Source organism: Parasteatoda tepidariorum, chromosome 4, assembly GCF_982258835.1.
Source record: "Parasteatoda tepidariorum strain Cologne lab strain chromosome 4, Ptep-v5.0, whole genome shotgun sequence".
Classification (NCBI taxonomy): Eukaryota; Metazoa; Arthropoda; class Arachnida; order Araneae; family Theridiidae; genus Parasteatoda; species Parasteatoda tepidariorum.
Window position 1 is genome coordinate 95,783,744 of NC_141758.1, and position 19,765 is coordinate 95,803,508.

At 29.7% G+C, this 19,765-nt stretch overlaps 1 protein-coding gene across 6 annotated transcripts in view; it reads right to left on the minus strand.

The window, feature by feature from the left end:
• The window catches only part of LOC107446186 (SEC14-like protein 2), a 69,996-nt gene that overhangs the window by 9,907 nt on the left and 40,324 nt on the right, over positions 1-19,765 (minus strand). For all 6 annotated transcript variants that reach the window (XM_087161758.1, XM_087161756.1, XM_087161759.1 and 3 more), the window contains exons 3-8: positions 13,584-13,659; positions 12,781-12,824; positions 9,813-9,875; positions 5,372-5,465; positions 3,898-3,992; positions 2,054-2,132 (exon numbers count right to left, since the gene is read on the minus strand). In XM_087161758.1, coding sequence (XP_087017884.1) covers positions 2,054-2,132; positions 3,898-3,992; positions 5,372-5,465; positions 9,813-9,875; positions 12,781-12,824; positions 13,584-13,659 — 451 coding nt within the window. The remainder of the gene's footprint in view (positions 1-2,053; positions 2,133-3,897; positions 3,993-5,371; positions 5,466-9,812; positions 9,876-12,780; positions 12,825-13,583; positions 13,660-19,765) is intronic.

Here is a 19,765-nt window from a genome sequence, read left to right on the forward strand (position 1 = left end):
CGAAGGGGGGGGGGATTTGCTATTATGTACGGTTTTGTACGATGGGGAGGGGGGAGGTATTATACAAAGTACGTACTTTATAAACGTACACCAAATTTAAATTTGACTTTATCCTACACACTCCTTAAGTAAATATTTAATTTTATTTAAAACATAATTATTTTAATTTTTATGAAAAAATTAAATAACTTAAAAATTAAATTAAATAAGACTAATAAAATGTACGTACTCTAAGGGGGGGAGTAAGACCTTATGTACGGTAATGTACGAAGGGGGGGGGGAGGGGCTTGAAATTTCTCCATTTTTGTGTACGTACTTTTTGAACGGCCCCCTATGAGATTCTATGTAAAATCTTAATTATCAGGTGATACTATACAGCTTTATTGTTTTTACGTGTAACCGGTTTGTACTTGTTAACTTGCTTGTATAAATTGGTGAAATTAGACGATATGTAAAATAAATTCGACAATTGGATAAATTAAACTATATATTATATAAATATAGAATATTTCTTATATCAGGTATTATATTAGTATATTATAATAGACCAGATTATTCGACGCACTGTAGTGTCTTAATAATTACAGGATTTGTACGCGTTTATATGCAATACTTTTATATTTAAACGTAAATGTAATGAGTTTTTATAAAGGATATTTTTATATACTTGTATATATATACTTACCGTATATTCCGGCGCATAACGCTCCCCGGCGTATAACGCGCACCCGTAATTTCTAATAACTTTTTTTAAATTTTAAGATATACTCTTCGTATAATGCGCACGAATATTTGGATTGTACATGTGCAATATCTCGTCTAGTATCAATAGAAAACCAGAAAGCCTTTTATTGTGGGACATGTTTAGGTCCCACCTTACAGATAATACAAAAAAATTGTTGAAGGAATGTAACACCGATATGGCAGTTATTCCGGGCGGATTGACACCATTAGTTCAGCCATTGGACGTCTGCTCAAACAAACCATTTAAAGCCAATTAAAAAAAAAACAGTGGACAACTTGGATGTTGGAGGGCGAGAAAACCTTTGCGAAAGGAGGACATATGCGTCATGCAAGTTTGGAAACAGTGTGCGAATGGATATTAAAAGTATGGGATGAAATTAAGCCTGAGATGGTTAGAAAATCATTAAAAAAATGCACCATTTCAAATAATTTGGACGGATCAGAAGATGACTGTTTATTTATGGATGAGGGTAACGCAGATGATGAAGACGAAACAGATTGTGATGACGTGCCTGAAGAAATAACGGAAGACGAATATAATGAACTATTTATGTAATAACGAAAATCAATAAAGTATATAGGTAAAGGTATGATATTTAATAAAAGTATTATTCTATATTTAAATTTTTTTAATCTATAATTTTTAAAAGTGCGCGTTATACGCCGGAATATACGGTATATACTTGTATATATATACTTATATACTTGTATATATATATATATATATATATATATATATATATATATATATATATATATATATATATATATATATATATATATATATATATATATATATATATATATGTGTGTGTGTGTGTGTTTACATATTATACTGCTCATTCTTTCTTCTATGCCCCTGGTTATGTATACAGGCGGTGGGGAAGGTAAAGTATATTATAAGGATTGAGATTGAGAATTGCATAACAACCGATTAAACATGCCATCGTTCTACTCTAGGCATCCCTTCCTGTTATGAGTATGAGCAGGCTGTTCATGAGGATTTTAATCACTACTTTTATTCATCTAAATTATATATATTTTTTTTAATAGCCATTGTCGAAATTTACATCCAAGCAGGCCATGGAATGGCTGTTCTATAATCATATGCTAATTTGGCAACAAAACTGGCGAGAAAACAATTCAATTTGGGTCTATTTAAATGCAATTTTCGATATTCATAATTAACCGCACATTACGATAATTTGGAAGCACTGATTAAAATGTAGACGAACTTCTACTTATCTCAGTGCTCATCATTTTATAAATGCAGTACCGAATTATAACAAAAAATATTAAACATATTTACAAGGTTTATGGGTTGCTTGTGCGAAAGTGTAAGATTGAAAATCTATTATGTATGTCCATCGTTGAACTGGCTTTCCTAGCTGCAAAAAAAAGAAGATATTTTTACAACTATAATAATGTGACTCATTATTGTAAGAAGTATCAAATCATTCTTAAATATAAAATTCTCTGGAGTGTATCTCTCAGCTGAAGGTCTGATTCTCTTGTAAATCGATGGGTTGTTTGGGAAATACAGTAGAAGTCCGATAATCCGGCACGTTCGGGACCGGCTCGGTGCCGGACTACCGAAAATTCCGGTCTATCGGGCGGTAATTATACGAACAATTAGGTTAATAATTAAACTAGCAAATACATACAACAAAGTTTATTTTACATTTCATATAATGTATGTACACGTACTGTAAAACATATTTCACTTAGTTTTAAAAAAGTCACGAATGTCTTTTTGTTTTCTTGACTTTTGGCATTTTTGGAGTGTTGTATTTTTTACCTGGTTCCAAGACAGTGCAATAGCATAGACGGCATCTTTTACTGCAAACTTTTTTTGAAAATCAGTCACTTCACAGTCGGCATTTAACAGGCCTTGAATAAAAGATCTTCTATAAAAGCATTTAAGATTTTGAATAACCTATGGGTTGAATCAAAGATGTTACGTTAGGTGGGAGGAGAGTAGCAACAATATTTCCAGAAACTGACTCATCTACTGGCGGGTGGGCTTTGCAATTGTCCAAAAGATGGATGGCTTTAGTACCGAGCTCTTCCGGATGATCTCGAACTACCCCGAAAACTTCCGAATAGCTCTCGAGCGTTTTTATTTGCTTTAAAGACACACTTTTGGAGAAAACAAAAAATTTTAAAATTTTCCGGAGCGATGCCGGACTATCGGACATTCCGGACTGTTGGATGCCGGACTAATGGACTTCTACTGTACTCCCTATTATGCCCTAATTCAACGACTCCCTGATCCATAATGGGCTGAAATACTTAACCTTGCTAAACTGGATGTGCTTTGTTTGTTTTGTTCATTTTTTATTATTATTAGTCCCTTAGTGGACTGATCGTAAAGACACGGTTCCCAGTGGAACATTGAAGTCGAGCATCTCTGGCTGCTGTCAGTAAGCGAGTGGGTCACTTACATCGAAACATCGTTTACTAAAATGTAGTAAACGATGTTTCGAAGACATTGTTTTCCTCGTTTATTTAGGGCTGCAATTTTTTCTATCTACTTTCTTAAAATAATAAATTCTTTACTATTTTTTTCAATTGCAGCAGCTTATTTTAAACTATTTTAGTCAGTAAAATATATTTGTTCAGAGGAGAAAATTCGAAACTATTAGATAAAAATAGAACGAAATTTTTTAACATTTAATTATACGTTTTTGGTGATATCGTCAGATATTTTTTAAAATTAGAATCATCTGCACCTTTTCAATTGCAACAACGCGTGAAAAAAATTTAAAATACAAGCAGTAATATTTAAACCTGCTTAACCTTGGAATAGCCGGTGAAAAGGTTAAATAACAACGGAAAGTATAAAAGAATGGTGTTTTTTAAGGTGATCCAGCTTATTTTTATTCCCAATTTTTACTTTATTCTAATACTGTTTTAAAATTATTTCTTGCATGTGTTTTCAAAAATTCCATATAACTGAAAGCATATCCATAATTTCTCAAATCAAATGCAAACCATTTAATTAAAAAAAAATATTTTTCAGTATTTAAAACTTTAAAGAACTATCTGAACTCATTTTTTAAGATAGGGCAACAGTCAGTGGCACTCTTAAAAAGCGAATCTTTTGTCAGTATTTGAAAGAGTGCTCATTTTATAAGATTAACAGTCACTTACTTTTTCACTTTGTTCTTTCATGACTCTAACATCGTCTTCAAACCATGAAATGATAGTTTTAATGACGTCATTTTTTTTAGCGGATTTCAATATACCTAAAATGAGAACAAAAATACACAAACTGCTGATTTTTTTTGTTTAGACATGATTACTTCAATCAAATTTACTCTAATGCAGTCTTCTACGATGAAATTTAATTTCAAAAATCCGCGAGCATTTTTGGAGACGATTTTTGCTGACGAACTTAATTTACAACCATGTTCAAAACGTTTTAAAATTTAAAGGAAAAAAAAAGCTTATTTAAACATTCAGAAATATTTGTTCATGTTTACACGAGTCAGATTGTTATTCTAAACAATTTTTTAGTAAATTTGTTCTTTTAACTTTCTTACGCCTTTCTCGACAACGAATATTTAATTTAAATGCTAGATTATCGAATGTTTGCTGTCCTGTTAAGTGTTAAGTGTTAAGAAATAAAAGACACCGATAATTACATAGAAAATATGTTCTCCTTCATTGAAATACCATCAAAGTTTCATGAGGGCACATTTACATTTGTTGAAGGTGTGGCTATCAGCCATTATTCGCAATGACTTGTTTAAATATTAGTAGTACATAATTTTTCTTAACGCTCGGCTGCAGGGGTATTCTCATCGCGTCCATTGACGGACCCGAGAAGGTTTGGACCAATCACGTTCGAAAAATTAGTCTCGTTTGAACCGTGCATCGTTACTACACTAACGTTAAAAGTAGTTACAAGGAATGGCAACAATTGTTCTTTTTCTTATCACGCGTGTATTCACTACACTACTTTCGTTTTTTTTACTTTTTTAAAAAAAAGTTGTACACTACTCAACAAACTACGAGAAAAACTAGCAGCTGCTGTAGTTTTGCTACTTGTAGCGTACTACTTCCGACCACTGGCCCTGCTAATTGTTTATGCAAATTTTCCGTAAACCAAGACGCTCGCCGTCCAAGTTACGGCTTAGGTATAGTCTGTCTAAGCTAAGAACTCCTCACGCCACAAAGTCTGAGGCCGTCTGGTGCTATGGAAACAAGAATGGCGCATTTTAAGGAGGGTGTCTTCACTCTAGGACTAACACCATAAACTGAAGAAAGAGATTCCCTTTTACCGGAACCACTCCAAAACAGTGACCACGCACCCCTACTTGAAATAGTCATACCTCGTTACCATAGTCACCGCCACAGGTTCAGACGAATATCTGGAGGAGTTCTTATTTTAGACAAACTATATGGAATTTACTTTGGTCCATGAGCAGCCCCCTGTCACAGTCACACAGCATAAAATATTTAACAGTTCTGTTGGTAGTATAAAGGAAATACAATTTTGAGTGTTTTTTTTTTAAATTTCACACCACGAGTATGCACGTAATACGTATTGCAATGGAGATTTGGTGCAAACGCGTCAAAGCAGATTAAGTTATTTGAACATGTGACATTTTTAATGACGAACCTTTACTGTCAGCAGGACCAAAATGGAAAAATCGTACAGGATGTCCCTCTTTATCAAATCCGATTCTTGACAGAGGCAAGTACTCCTCAGTTACCTGTAAAAGGAAAACATTTAATGAATAACATAAAATAAAGATAGGTTTCATTGAAAATCAAGCTATTATTTTATTTGCATAAAAGTACATAAAAACTGTCTTAACTCTCTAACTTAAATCAATGAACCTTGTCTAAATTGTAGAGATACAAATTCAAGATTTTCTTTATTAATAGAAATATTTTTTAATTTAAAACATGGTCAAAAAATATAGTTAAAAATTAAATATCAACCTATTATTTTATTTGTGTAAAAGTACACAAAAACTGTTTTAACTCTCTAACTTAAATCAATGAATTTTGTCTAAATTGTAGAGATACAAATTCAAGATTTTCTTTATTCATAGAATTTTTTCTAAAACCAAAACATGGTCAAAAAATATATTTAAAAATTATAAATTAATTAAAAATCAACCTATTATTTTATTTGTGTAAAAGTACACAAAAACTGTTTTAACTCTCTAACTTAAATCATTGTCTAAATTGTAGAGATACAAATTCAAGATTTTCTTTATTAATAGAAATATTTTTTAATTTAAAACATGGTCAAAAAATATAGTTAAAAATTAAATATCAACCTATTATTTTATTTGTGTAAAAGTACACAAAAACTGTTTTAACTCTCTAACTTAAATCAATGAACCTAGTCTAAATTGTAGAGATACAAATTCAAGATTTTCTTTATTAATATAATTTTTTTTAAAACCAAAACATGGTCAAAAAATATAGTTAAAAATCATAAATTAATTGAAAATCAACCTATTATTTTATTCGTGTAAAAGTACACAAAAACTGTCTTAACTCTCTAACTTAAATCAATGAACTTTGTCTAAATTGTAGATACAAATTCAAGATTTTCTTCATTAATAGAATTTTTTTTAAAACCAAAACATGGTCAAAAAATACAGTTGAAAATTATGAATTCATTGAAAATCAACCTATTATTTTATTTGTGTAAAAGTACACAAAAACTGTCTTAACTCTCTAACTTAAATCAATGAGCTTTGTCTAAATTGTAGATACAAATTTAAGATTTTCTTTATTAATAGAATTTTTTTTAAAACCAAAACATGGTCAAAAAATATAGTTAAAAATTATAAATTAATTGAAAATCAACCTATTATTTTATTCGTGTAAAAGTATCTAAAAACTGTTTTAACTCTCTCAGATATTAAATCTGAGAATTTTTTTCAAACTTAAGTCAATGAACTTTGTCTACATTGTAGAGATACAAATTGAAGATTTTCTTTATTAATAGAAAATATTTTCAAAACATGGTCAAAAATTTTTAAAAAATAAAAGAACACTATTGATACTAGAACCGAAAAAAAAATAGTGGTTAAAAGTGGTTTATTATATTTATTACTAAAACGGTAGTTACATTAGAAACATTTTCGGTTTTGATGATTTTAATCTCGTTTTCTTCAATAGTAATTTATCAGATTTAGATAAAAGTTTATTTTTCTCTAAAAGAATTCCCATGAGCATAATTTTTTGACAAGGATTCAGAATAGAATAATAACAATATTTATGTATAAAGTATGAGTTGAAATTGCTTTTAAAATTGTTAAATTAGAACAAGTGAAAAAATTTTTTTTTATGTTGTCAAAATTTTTATGTTGTTATAATTGAATTGTTCAAATACAAGTCAAGTAAGAAATTGATTTGTTACGACGTTTCGTGACGTCACGCCTTTTGAAAATATTCCCTCAAATCACCCGTCTCTTGCGACTATATTCTTCGTAAAATAGAATTGGTTTCTCAAGGTTACGTGATTTTCTCACTCTCCACATTTCCCCCCTCTCCTTTTTCGTTGTTTTGACAAGTCGGGTCGTGGGGAGAGAGTAAGTTTAGCCGAAACTATGGTAACGGTGCTTAGAGAAACAGCATAACCTTGAAAAGCTCGCTCTATTTACAAAGGGTATACTTTGATATGTTAAGAGGACGCCATACCGAGGAAGAAAATTTTCCTTGCAAATTCTTCTTCATTAAAAATTTAAAGGAAAGAAAAAGTGAGTTCAGACCTAGAGTAAGTCCTGACGTTTCAATTGCTGAAAAAAAATACTTCAAAATATTAAAATTCAAACAAAATATTAGATGAGAACTTCTCCGTTACGTAATCCTAAGTTATCATCTCATAATTTATTTTCATTTGCATATTTTAATATTTTCTTTTCAGTATTAAAATTCAAGCAAAATATTAGATGAGAACTTCTCCGTTACGTAATCCTAAGTTATCATCTCATAATTTATTTTCATTTGCATATTTTAATATTTTCTTTTCAGTATTAAAATTCAAGCAAAATATTAGATGAGAACTTCTCCGTTGCGTAATCCTACGTTATCATCTCATAATTTATTTTCATTTGCATATTTTAATATTTTCTTTTCAGTATTAAAATTCAAGCAAAATATTAGATGAGAACTTCTCCGTTGCGTAATCCTACGTTATCATCTCATAATTTATTTTCATTTGCATATTTTAATATTTTCTTTTCAGTATTAAAATTCAAGCAAAATAATAGATGAGAACTTCTCCGTTGCGTAATCCTAAGTTATCATCTCATAATTTATTTTCATTTGCATATTTTAATATTTTCTTTTCAGTATTAAAATTCAAGCAAAATAATAGATGAGAACTTCTCCGTTGCGTAATCCTAAGTTATCATCTCATAATTTATTTTCATTTGCATATTTTAATATTTTCTTTTCAGTATTAAAATTCAAGCAAAATAATAGATGAGAACTTCTCCGTTGCGTAATCCTAAGTTATCATCTCATAATTTATTTTCATTTGCATATTTTAATATTTTCTTTTCAGTATTAAAATTCAAGCAAAATAATAGATGAGAACTTCTCCGTTGCGTAATCCTAAGTTATCATCTCATAATTTATTTTCATTTGCATATTTTAATATTTTCTTTTCAGTATTAAAATTCAAGCAAAATATTAGATGAGAACTTCTCCGTTGCGTAATCCTACGTTATCATCTCATAATTTATTTTCATTTGCATATTTTAATATTTTCTTTTCAGTATTAAAATTCAAGCAAAATAATAGATGAGAACTTCTCCGTTGCGTAATCCTAAGTTATCATCTCATAATTTATTTTCATTTGCATATTTTAATATTTTCTTTTCAGTATTAAAATTCAAGCAAAATATTAGATGAGAACTTCTCCGTTGCGTAATCCTACGTTATCATCTCATAATTTATTTTCATTTGCATATTTTAATATTTTCTTTTCAGTATTAAAATTCAAGCAAAATAATAGATGAGAACTTCTCCGTTGCGTAATCCTACGTTATCATCTCATAATTTATTTTCATTTGCATATTTTAATATTTTCTTTTCAGTATTAAAATTCAAGCAAAATATTAGATGAGAATTTCTCCGTTGCGTAATCCTACGTTATCATCTCATAATTTATTTTCATTTGCATATTTTAATATTTTCTTTTCAGTATTAAAATTCAAGCAAAATAATAGATGAGAACTTCTCCGTTGCGTAATCCTAAGTTATCATCTCATAATTTATTTTCATTTGCATATTTTAATATTTTCTTTTCAGTATTAAAATTCAAGCAAAATAATAGATGAGAACTTCTCCGTTGCGTAATCCTAAGTTATCATCTCATAATTTATTTTCATTTGCATATTTTAATATTTTCTTTTCAGTATTAAAATTCAAGCAAAATAATAGATGAGAACTTCTCCGTTGCGTAATCCTAAGTTATCATCTCATAATTTATTTTCATTTGCATATTTTAATATTTTCTTTTCAGTATTAAAATTCAAGCAAAATAATAGATGAGAACTTCTCCGTTGCGTAATCCTAAGTTATCATCTCATAATTTATTTTCATTTGCATATTTTAATATTTTCTTTTCAGTATTAAAATTCAAGCAAAATAATAGATGAGAACTTCTCCGTTGCGTAATCCTAAGTTATCATCTCATAATTTATTTTCATTTGCATATTTTAATATTTTCTTTTCAGTATTAAAATTCAAGCAAAATATTAGATGAGAACTTCTCCGTTGCGTAATCCTACGTTATCATCTCATAATTTATTTTCATTTGCATATTTTAATATTTTCTTTTCAGTATTAAAATTCAAGCAAAATAATAGATGAGAACTTCTCCGTTGCGTAATCCTAAGTTATCATCTCATATTTTATTTTCATTTTGATATTTTAATATTTTCTTTTCAGTACTTGAAACTTCATGGCTTACTCTTGGTTTGTCTGAACTCACTTTAAGTTAGCAATAAAGAAGAAAGAGAATTTGCGAGGAAAATTTTCTTCCTCGGTATGGCGTCCTCTTAAGCTGCTAAAATAGCGCCTGTTACCTGATTTGGTACAAAATCTTCGAAGATTGTGTCAACTCCATTTGTCTTCCTCCAATGGATGTGCTGAAACGTTAAAAATATCAGTTTTCACTATTTTAAGAAACGTTTTAAATAAACAATAATGTTGCAAAAATACGACTTAAAAAAAAAACATTTTTTTTTCTTTCTCTTATCACTCTGAATCTAATTGATCCATTTCATTCAAATGTTTTATTAAAAATGATACTTTATAATAAAATGATGTGTATATCTTACAATTAAAATTCTTTCGATTGTTACATTGAATTCAATAATTATCTAATATATATAATTCTCTTGCGTGGCTCCCAAATTTTGGCTGTATTTCTTTTCCGCCGGTGGCAACGTTTGCTCTGTTTTGTTTACGTTACTATTTCTCTTACAAGGGGAATCGACCAATGATTGCCGCTAAAAATGTCACATGCCAAATCTAGCTGAGGTGGCTCAACATATAACGCTTTTAAAAACGGAAACTGAAATAACCAGAGAGCATCAGCAGCGGCAACCTCATACTATTAAGCTAGGCAGAAGTGAGTAGTCTTTGTCGATAGATCTCTATTTTAGTATTTTGTCGAAAGCGCTTTTTTCACGAATTTATATTCATTACGAATTTATTTGACGATTTTTGATTTATATCACGAATTATACTATAGCACATTTCTAATAGGTTTAACGAATTACATGTCATTTATTTGAATTTCAATTTATTTTAATGACTTAGTATTTACTAAAAAGATGTAATTTTTTTTTTAAAAAAAGTTTTTATATGGATTTGATTGATTGTTTTGAATTCTTAGAATTTTGTGCATTTGCAATGTACCTAAGTTAGTAGCGAGCGAAGCGAGCTTGGCTTGCGAAGCAAACCATATAAGATTGCGTAGCAATTTTCGGGGGTTGGCGAGCGTGAGCGAGCAGGGGGCGCAGCCCACTAGTTTCAATAACTTATATTATCTTTATTAATTTATTTTTGCGTTTTGTGCAACCGGTTTATCATGAGATTCAGAGGGTGGTGTAATTTGGGATTTTAAGTCATTAGGGATATTATTATCAGTGGTCAAAGAAAAAATTTTTTTTCTCCAATATTTCAAATCTTTTTCTTCATAATCAATGCTAATTGTTATTTGGTCTTTTACAATAAAAAAAAATACTTAAACTTTAAGTACAATTTGTAGAATTTAAAATAAAATCTCAATTAAAATTTTAGATGCAAAATACAAAATCGAAAAATGTTTTATAAGTGCTGTTTAATTTTTGAAATACTAAAATAAATAAAAATCGTGTTTACCAATTACAGTAGTTTTCCATTTCAGCGGCGCAAGTGAATTCAGATATTTTATTTATTTATTTTTATGTTTTTTTTTTAAATTACTGTCACCTAAAATATTAAATATATATATATATATATATATATATATATATATATATATATATATATATATATATATATATATATATATATATATATATATATATATATATATATATATATATATATATATAAAAAAAACAGTTAAATTTATTTGCACTTGATGACTCGCATTGACGAATTTATCGATTAAAAATTTATCGATAAAATTTATTTCAAAATTTGGGGGTTTTTATGTGCAGGTAAATTGAATTCCTAGTTGAAATTTAGAAAGGCACTAAAAATACCCCAAAAAACAAAATGGCGGATGAAATACGGCGAGCAAAAAGAAAAAAAATTATATAGTACGTTTAAATAATTAAATATAGCAATGAAAATATAATAATTTTCGTAATTTTAGATTAAAAATGAAAAGCAAATTATATTTCCACAAGTAATATTACAAAATGACGCGAAAACATGAAAAAAAAAACATAATTTTTGTTTTTCGATATATTTAGTCCACCTTTGCAATACGGGTAAAATGGGGCAGGTTTTTTCGAAGGAAGAAACATCAAAGAAGACAACAAAAAAAGTTTAGCTAATTACCTCGTGGATTTTTTTGGAACTAAGTTTCGAAAGGCATTCAAACATTGTAAAATGTCAAATGATAAGATATAAACTATAAGTTTGTCAAGAGTATTAACTAATCCAACAAATTGAAAAATTGTACTATAATTTCAGACTAATTATTCTGATAAAAATGTAACAGTAAGGTGAAATTCTTATATATATTTCTGAAATAAAAATTTAAAAGTAACATTAAAAAAACTTTTTTAAACATATTTTTCATTACATTGTACTCTTGTCAGTCCAAAAAGTAAATTATAATGTTTGGAATGATTATGAATACCTAATTTGGGCTATATTAAAACAAACTACACATATTTTAGTTGAAAATTTAATTTTTGACTTTTGGCCAAAGATTATGGTCTTCTGGCCCACAGTGCACTCTAGGGCTAGCACAGTAGACTGAAGAAAAAGATTCCATTTCTCTCGTCAACACGAGCCAAAACCTGCCCTAAACAATGAACCCGCACCCCTACTTGAGATAGTTACACCTCGTTACCATAGCCACCGCCATGGGTTCAGACGAATGGCTAGGGGAGTTCTTGCTTTAGACAAACTATAAGCACCCAGCAAAGGGAGGACTGATGTCAGTAATGTGGACGTATATAGCAAAATAAAAAAAGTTAGCGAAAAATGACAAGAGCAACGGATAAATTTGAAATTTTGGAGGTCAAGAATTTCGAGCACAAAGGTTCTTAAAAGTACTCAAATTTTATAAAATTAACCGAAAAATTTGTAATAAGTAAAGTTCTTTCTCCAATTTGAATTTAATTCCAAAATTAGATCATCACTGAAGTCAAAATTCAAAAGCAAAATATAGGGGCGGGTGCGTACTTTGTCTTACGAGAGGGTGATTTGCTCATTTTTGCCGATAAGTGAAGAGACCAAAATTGTTAAAAATATGCTTACGCTATATTTTAAGAGCCCTTCAGCAAATGTATAACCATGTAAATAACTTCATATAATATTACTTACTTTGCGCAACATATCTTCTGCTAGATTAACTTTGAAATCTCGAGCTATCAAAATAATTAATTCACATTAGATCATTCTTTATATTATATAAAATAAAGCATTTTAATGTCATCGTAATTTGTTTAAAAATTAAATATAATTAAAAATATTTACAATGAAAAAAGAATAAACACAGCGGTCTGTCTAGGTTTTTCTGAAAGTTACCTATTTTGTGTAAATTTAGACATAATTTGTGAAAATTAAAAATTATATTAAAAATCAACACAAAATTATGGTAAAAATACGGATTTATCGTTTCTTACAGGATACGAAAATAAAATTTTAAGAAAAAGTATTTTGTGAAAGTTGAATTTGTGTAGGTACCTCTAAACGGTAGTAAATTTGGCCTGGACAAACCCATGATACATAAAAACTAGGGAATGGTTTATTAATATCTCTGGATATTTTTAATAGTATTTATTTTAGTGTTTTAAGAAATTTTTCTTTAAAAAAAAAATCGCCTCTTTTATTTACTAATAAGCGGATTTATCAAGTTGCTTCTTGTTCTTATCTTTTATTCACTCCCTATATCATCAAATAAACGATTAAATTTTTTTTGAACAACGAAAATGGAGTTTTTACAGCTTCGCGAAGAGTGTTAAACAACATATTTTTTTTAACTTTCAACAAATAAATTCTTTTTTATCTACTCGAGGAAAAAACTATTGGGGAAAAAATGCAAATAGTAATATGATATAATTCTTAAACAACTACTATTCCACGATGACTTTGAATTAATAAATAAACAGTTATTTTATGAATACCTCGTAAAAATCTAAGATATAAGCTCTCGTCAGCTCTGAGCTTAGGCGTCAATTCTCTGTCCAACCTTCTTTTAATCTGTAATAAAAGAGGAAACAAAATGTCATCATCAATAATGCTGTCAAGTTTAGAAATATTTTTTCTTTTTAAAAATAATATTTATAAATAATGCAATAAATGTGTGCCTTTGTAAAAACAAACTTTCTTCAGTGTTAATGATTATTAAAATTTTTGAGTGCTTGTCCTCCAAGTTGATAATTTTGATTATTTTTCTAATTTTTTCCTGAAAATTGACAAAAAGAAAAGTGCGTGTAAAAACGCTAAAGACTTCTTTTCCTTCTATTTCAAACTTTCTTGTGGATTCACTTTGGCACAATAAAGCATTAAAAAACTCATTTCGTACGTTGCGTTTATAAATAATGCGTTAAATGCGTGTATGTTTCAAATCTTTGTTGTATCAGATTTTATTCTGTTTTTTAACGACAGTAAAAATACGTCGTATCGATAATTCATAATAACTGATGAAATTGGGTTATAACTAGCTAGTTTCGCAATGCTTTTATTTAATGATAAAATAGCAAAAAGGACTAAAAATTGTAATCGACATATTTTCATATTATTTTGAACAGTTGTTGTTGTTCATTTACGTCGCACTAGAGCTGCACGATGGGCTATTGGCGACGGTCTGGGAAACATCCCTGAGGATGATCCGAAGACATGCCATCACAATTTTGATCCTCTGAAGAGGGGATGGCACCCCCACTTCGGTAGCCCGGCGACCTGCACGCGCATTCGAGCACTTTACGGTAGAACAGTTTAACGAGGACCAATACCGCACACCCTCGCTCCCTACGCAGGCTGATCCAAGTGGTCACCCACTCGCACACTGACCGCAGCCAGTGATGCTTGACTTCGGTGATCTGCTGGGAACCGTCTCAGCGCCAGCTGATAGTTATAAGCAAAATGGCGTGTTAATGTTGAGCTAAGATTCAACACATTTGTTAGAGTGCTAATTAACGTGAAATTAATTAATACAGAGCCGTATCGCTTCTCAAATTTGTTGAAATATAATTCTTTTTCGTATATGTCTTTTACTTAGCTTAGATTTATTATTTGCTTAGGTATTTTATTGTAATTTGTAGTTACTGTGCTGGACCGTAGCTAAGTACCAAAATTTGAAGCGTTTGTCCCATAACTCTCTCCCTTCCGCGTTTTGCCTCGTTTTTTAATATATTGAATCTTAAGTATTTTTTTTCTCGCAATTTTTAACACGTTTTCAGTAACAGTGACCTTTTCAGAAATAAATTGGTAATTTTTTTTTTATTAAATAAACATCTGATCCTTTCCCGTTTTTCGCAAAATTTGTAATAGGACTCTTTGCCCTGCGTTCCAATACTACTTGTGTTCTAACGACCTGTGTACTAACGCTGTGTCCAATACGCTGTGTACTAACTGTGCGCGTTAGTCCAATACGCTGTGTACTAACGCGCAATTCAAAAAACAACTTAAGTGCTTCACGATTGATTCTTAGAAAAGTTAGTTTGACGACTATTTTCTTTCTATTCCTAATGCTATGAACGCTAAAATAGAATTTCAAAAAAATAATAAAACAAAATTTATTTTTGAAATGTTTTTTTTTTTTTTTTGAAGTTATACTTCTTATGCGACTTCCAACAAGGTTGCGTTAAACGTTTAACGGTACATTTTTTTTGTCCGGAAAATCACGTGTTAGGATCCAGTTTTCCCTCATTCATTTCCATATTGTTTTGGTTCTCACTAGCATAAAAATAATAGAAGTCATAAAAGTATTGTTTTTCTATAAATATTTTTTTAGTTTGTTTTGATACACATATAATTTAATAGGGTAGTATTTTTTATTTTCAAACTTAGTGGATAACAATTGTAAAAAAAGAGTGAAAACAAGCCCACGGACAATGCGACGGATTTAAGGTTATGTCAAGGTGCGTCTCTTGTGAATATCAATTGATTGTTAGGTTTTCTCTTCTGAAATTACATTATGACGCATTCACATACATTATTAATACAAATACATTTTCCAGGGCGAGACGATGAGGCAACCACAAGCACTTCCGCTGGTTCAAGAGGTCCACGAGGGAAAAATGCACAATATTACCGTGATTACAGAGCACGGAAGCGAGTGGAGCAGGAAAAAGAGTCGTTGAATAGAACTAGTGATCCTTCTACGACTGCTGATTCTTCTACAATTAACGTCGCAGGTTGCGAAGTTTAACTTCTTCCGCGCGGATTGACTCCACGCACTATATATATATATATATATATATATATTTTTTTTTTTGCAATATGTAGCTTACCGTACTAAGATGCCAAATATGTAAAAATCTCAATTTTAAATTTTTTGTCATTTACCTTGATTTTTAAATTGCATGGCGGGGTATGCACGTCATTGCATTCTTTTAATTCCGCACCAAGTTTGTGGAATTTTGAAATATAATTCCGTAATAGAAGACTGGATTAGAGTAAATTTTGATTGAAGTAATAATGTCTAAACAAGACACTAAACTTGTTATTAAAAAAAAAATCTGCAATTTTTATTTTGTTCTCACTTTAGGTACATTGAATGCCGTTAGAAAAAATAAAAATTAGTTGTATTAAACTACAAAAATAATGTAGTTCTCCGACCACTGTCAGAAATAAACAAAACATTCAAACCTTTTCACAGCAGAAAAATGTATTTCCCTAAAAAACATTTTGTCGGAAGGCTGATCATTAAAAAAAAAAAAAAAAAAAAAAAAAAAAAAAAAAAAAAAAAACACCGGGAAAAAAAATTCGCTGTTTTGTATCTTTTTCGCATTTTTTCGTAATATGCCTTTATATCGAGTTTTTACGTACTTAGATTTCCTTATACGGTCAAACCTCGATATCTCGAACTTGAAGGGAGAGGGAAAAAAAATCGAGATACCGAAAATTCGAATTATCGAAAATCGCATGTTATCGATGGTAGAATAAACAAAAATGCTCTTTACAGACCTTATTTACTATTCCATATGTATTCTAAAAACACTTTTTACACTTTCATTTAAAAAAAGATTCAATTGTTGTTTGCTTTAGAGATGTGTTAAGAAAGTTTGTCTATAACACTTTTTAAGTGGACTATAGCTTTAAATGTCTTCTCTGACATATTTGACTGCCTCTCAAATAAATCTCCTTACAGTATTTTACATAATTGGGTGGTAAATCTTCGATTTCCTCATCCTCTTCTTCTGATAGTTCACAAGAAGATTTCGTTTGAGCGATGATATCATTGTCATGCCACTGAACACACACTGTTACTGCACCATCTACGTTTACAAAGTCATGAAATTCCATGTCATCAAGTTTCATGAGTCCGGTCAATCTGTCCCAATCATTTTCGGTGTAGTTTTCAGCAGAATTAACGATATTGATTGTTTGACTACTTTCGTGATCTTTAATGAATCCAGCCTACTTGAAGCCATTCATTATTGTAGAGAGACACACATCATCCCATGCCACTGACGCCTCTATGTCCATTTTTTTTTAAAGTTTATTATTATGAAAATTGGTTTTCTATTCTTAAAATTTTTTATTTTTTTTGGAATATTTTTTTATTTTCGGAAAAAAAAATCTACACTATTTATGGAGAAAAAAATTCAAGTTATCAAGGGATTAGAAAAAAAAAATTTCGTGAAATCAAGTTTTTCTTAACATTGAGTGTATAGGAAATTTGAAGGGAATTTTTTCTCTTCGAGATATCGAAAAATTCGTGAAATCGAGGTTCGAGTTAGCGAGGTTCGATTGTATTTTGTAGAAAAAGAAAAGCGTAGATAGAAAGGTTTTACATTGAATCGAAGAGTTATTTAAGTTTTATACACTAAAAATAAAAATTTCTTAATTCCACCTGTTATCGTACCTGACATTACATCATAAGATTATCTACTCAAAAACCTCTTAACTTATCGTCTCGAGAAGAATTTTATTTTATTCGATGTAAAATAGAATGCATTGGGGTCAACGCCTCACTCATCTAGGTAAGTCTATCCACCCTTTTTTTAACATGTCCCTGGTCGCGAACACCAATACTCCTTTTTCTTCTTTTTTTAATTCCATGATGCACGCGGAAAAAAACGAGACTTCTCGTGCTCGTAATATTTTTATCAAAAAAAAAAAAAAAAAAAAAATGCACACGTGCCATTACGAAATCTTTTATTTGCATCTGTGTTCATCACTTTCTTGTAAATGAACCTATACGACCTGTTATCTCTTTATCAGTTACTGGTACAAAGTAGAAATCAATTGTTCTACAGATTATCTAGGTAATAAGTAGATTCACATAAGTGATCAGTTAAAGGGTTAAAACAATGTTTCATTTCTCAAATTAAGAAATAAAAACGAATTATTAAATTTCATTTTTCAAATTAAAGAAACAGCAAACTACCCAGATAATGTTACTTTCACATAAGTGATCCGTTAAAAGGCTAAAAAACTGTTTCATTTCTCAATTTAAGAAAAAAATATTAATTATTAAATTTCATTTTTCAAATTAAGGAAATCAGCAAATTACCTAGATAACCTTACTTTCACATAAGTGATCCGTTAAAGGGCTAAAAAATGTTTCATGTATCAAATTAAGAAATAAAAATTTATTATTAAATTTCATTTTTCAAATTAAAGTAATCAGCAAACTACCCAGATAATGTTACTTTCACATAAGTGATCCGTTAAAAGGCTAAAAAATGTTTCATGTCTCAAATTAAGAAATAAAAATTAATTATTAAATTTCATTTTTCAAATTAAAGAAATCAGCAAACTACCTAGATAACCTTACTTTCACATAAATGATTCGTTAAAGGACTAAAATATGTTTCATTTCGCAAATTAAGAAATTAAAATTAATTATTAAATTTCATTTTTCAAATTAAAGTAATCAGCAAACTATCTAGATTACCTTACTGGGCAATCTTTAAAAAAAAAAGATCTTAGACGGAACAATAGTAATGTTTTTGTACGCTTAAATGAACGTAAATGTTATTTATTTATTTTTTGCTTTCTAAGAAATAAAGTGACGAGCAATCAACATATTATTTTGTAGAATAAATCATCGTTCACTTGAAAAATAATACAAAGAATTTAATGACTTAAAATAATGTTATAATGGGATACCTACAAGTGTGACGTAGTGTGAATATATCATTCCTGATTGGTTGTTTAAACGTGGCATTTGGTTATTCTGGCAACTGTACTTTCCATTCAATTTCAAGAAGGCATAGCCCTTCAAGAATCAATTCTCTCAGGGGACACGTTATACAATCGTTCAGAAAGATTCTTTCACAATAATTGTCTTTCACAATATATTTCTTACTTAACACAAAGACAGGCACGAAGCCATGCAGAATATAAACTGATTATGCATCGAAGTTGCCAGATACGCAAAACAAAATTATATCACGATAACAATAAAAGACATAAACAAATAATAAATCTAAGTTGAATGAAAGGCGCCAGACGAGAAAAAATTATATTTCAACAAATTTCATGCGTGATACGGTGCTGTATTTATTTATTTTCAACGTTAATTAACATTCTAACTAGTGTGGAGAAACTTAGCTCAACTTTGACATAAAAGTTTGCTAATCAGCTGGCACTGACGTCATAGATCACATGTGTGGGTATCGTGATCTTCTTCTTTTTGAAGTACCCAATTGTGGGAACTGACATTATGCTCTTTATTTATTTTTCGATATCTAAGGAATCAAGCCAATCATTATAGTCAACAAAGAATTTAATAGAATTAGAGAAATGAACTTTTGAAATTTCATGAAATGGAAACCGTTAATGGTCAAGCAACGGAATACTCTTGATTCCGCGCTTTAACGGAATATCCAAGTTAATCTGCAGATTAGCTAAGTAATGTTCCTACCAAAATTTTTCGAGTTTTAGTGCTAACTTATGTCCACTCTGCTAAAAATTTATGAATTTCTCTAGATTTTCCAGTTATTTTATTCCACAGAAATTTCGATCTTTAGAATAATAAACTTAATATCTGCATGGTAGAGAAATCGACAGAACAATCGAAAAGATGCATATTAGTAATTGTAAGCTGCTGTTTTTGTGAAACTGTATTGAGCAATTCGTAGTTAATGCATTTAAATACCTGTTTGACTTCTAGAGGAAACAGGATGGAGTA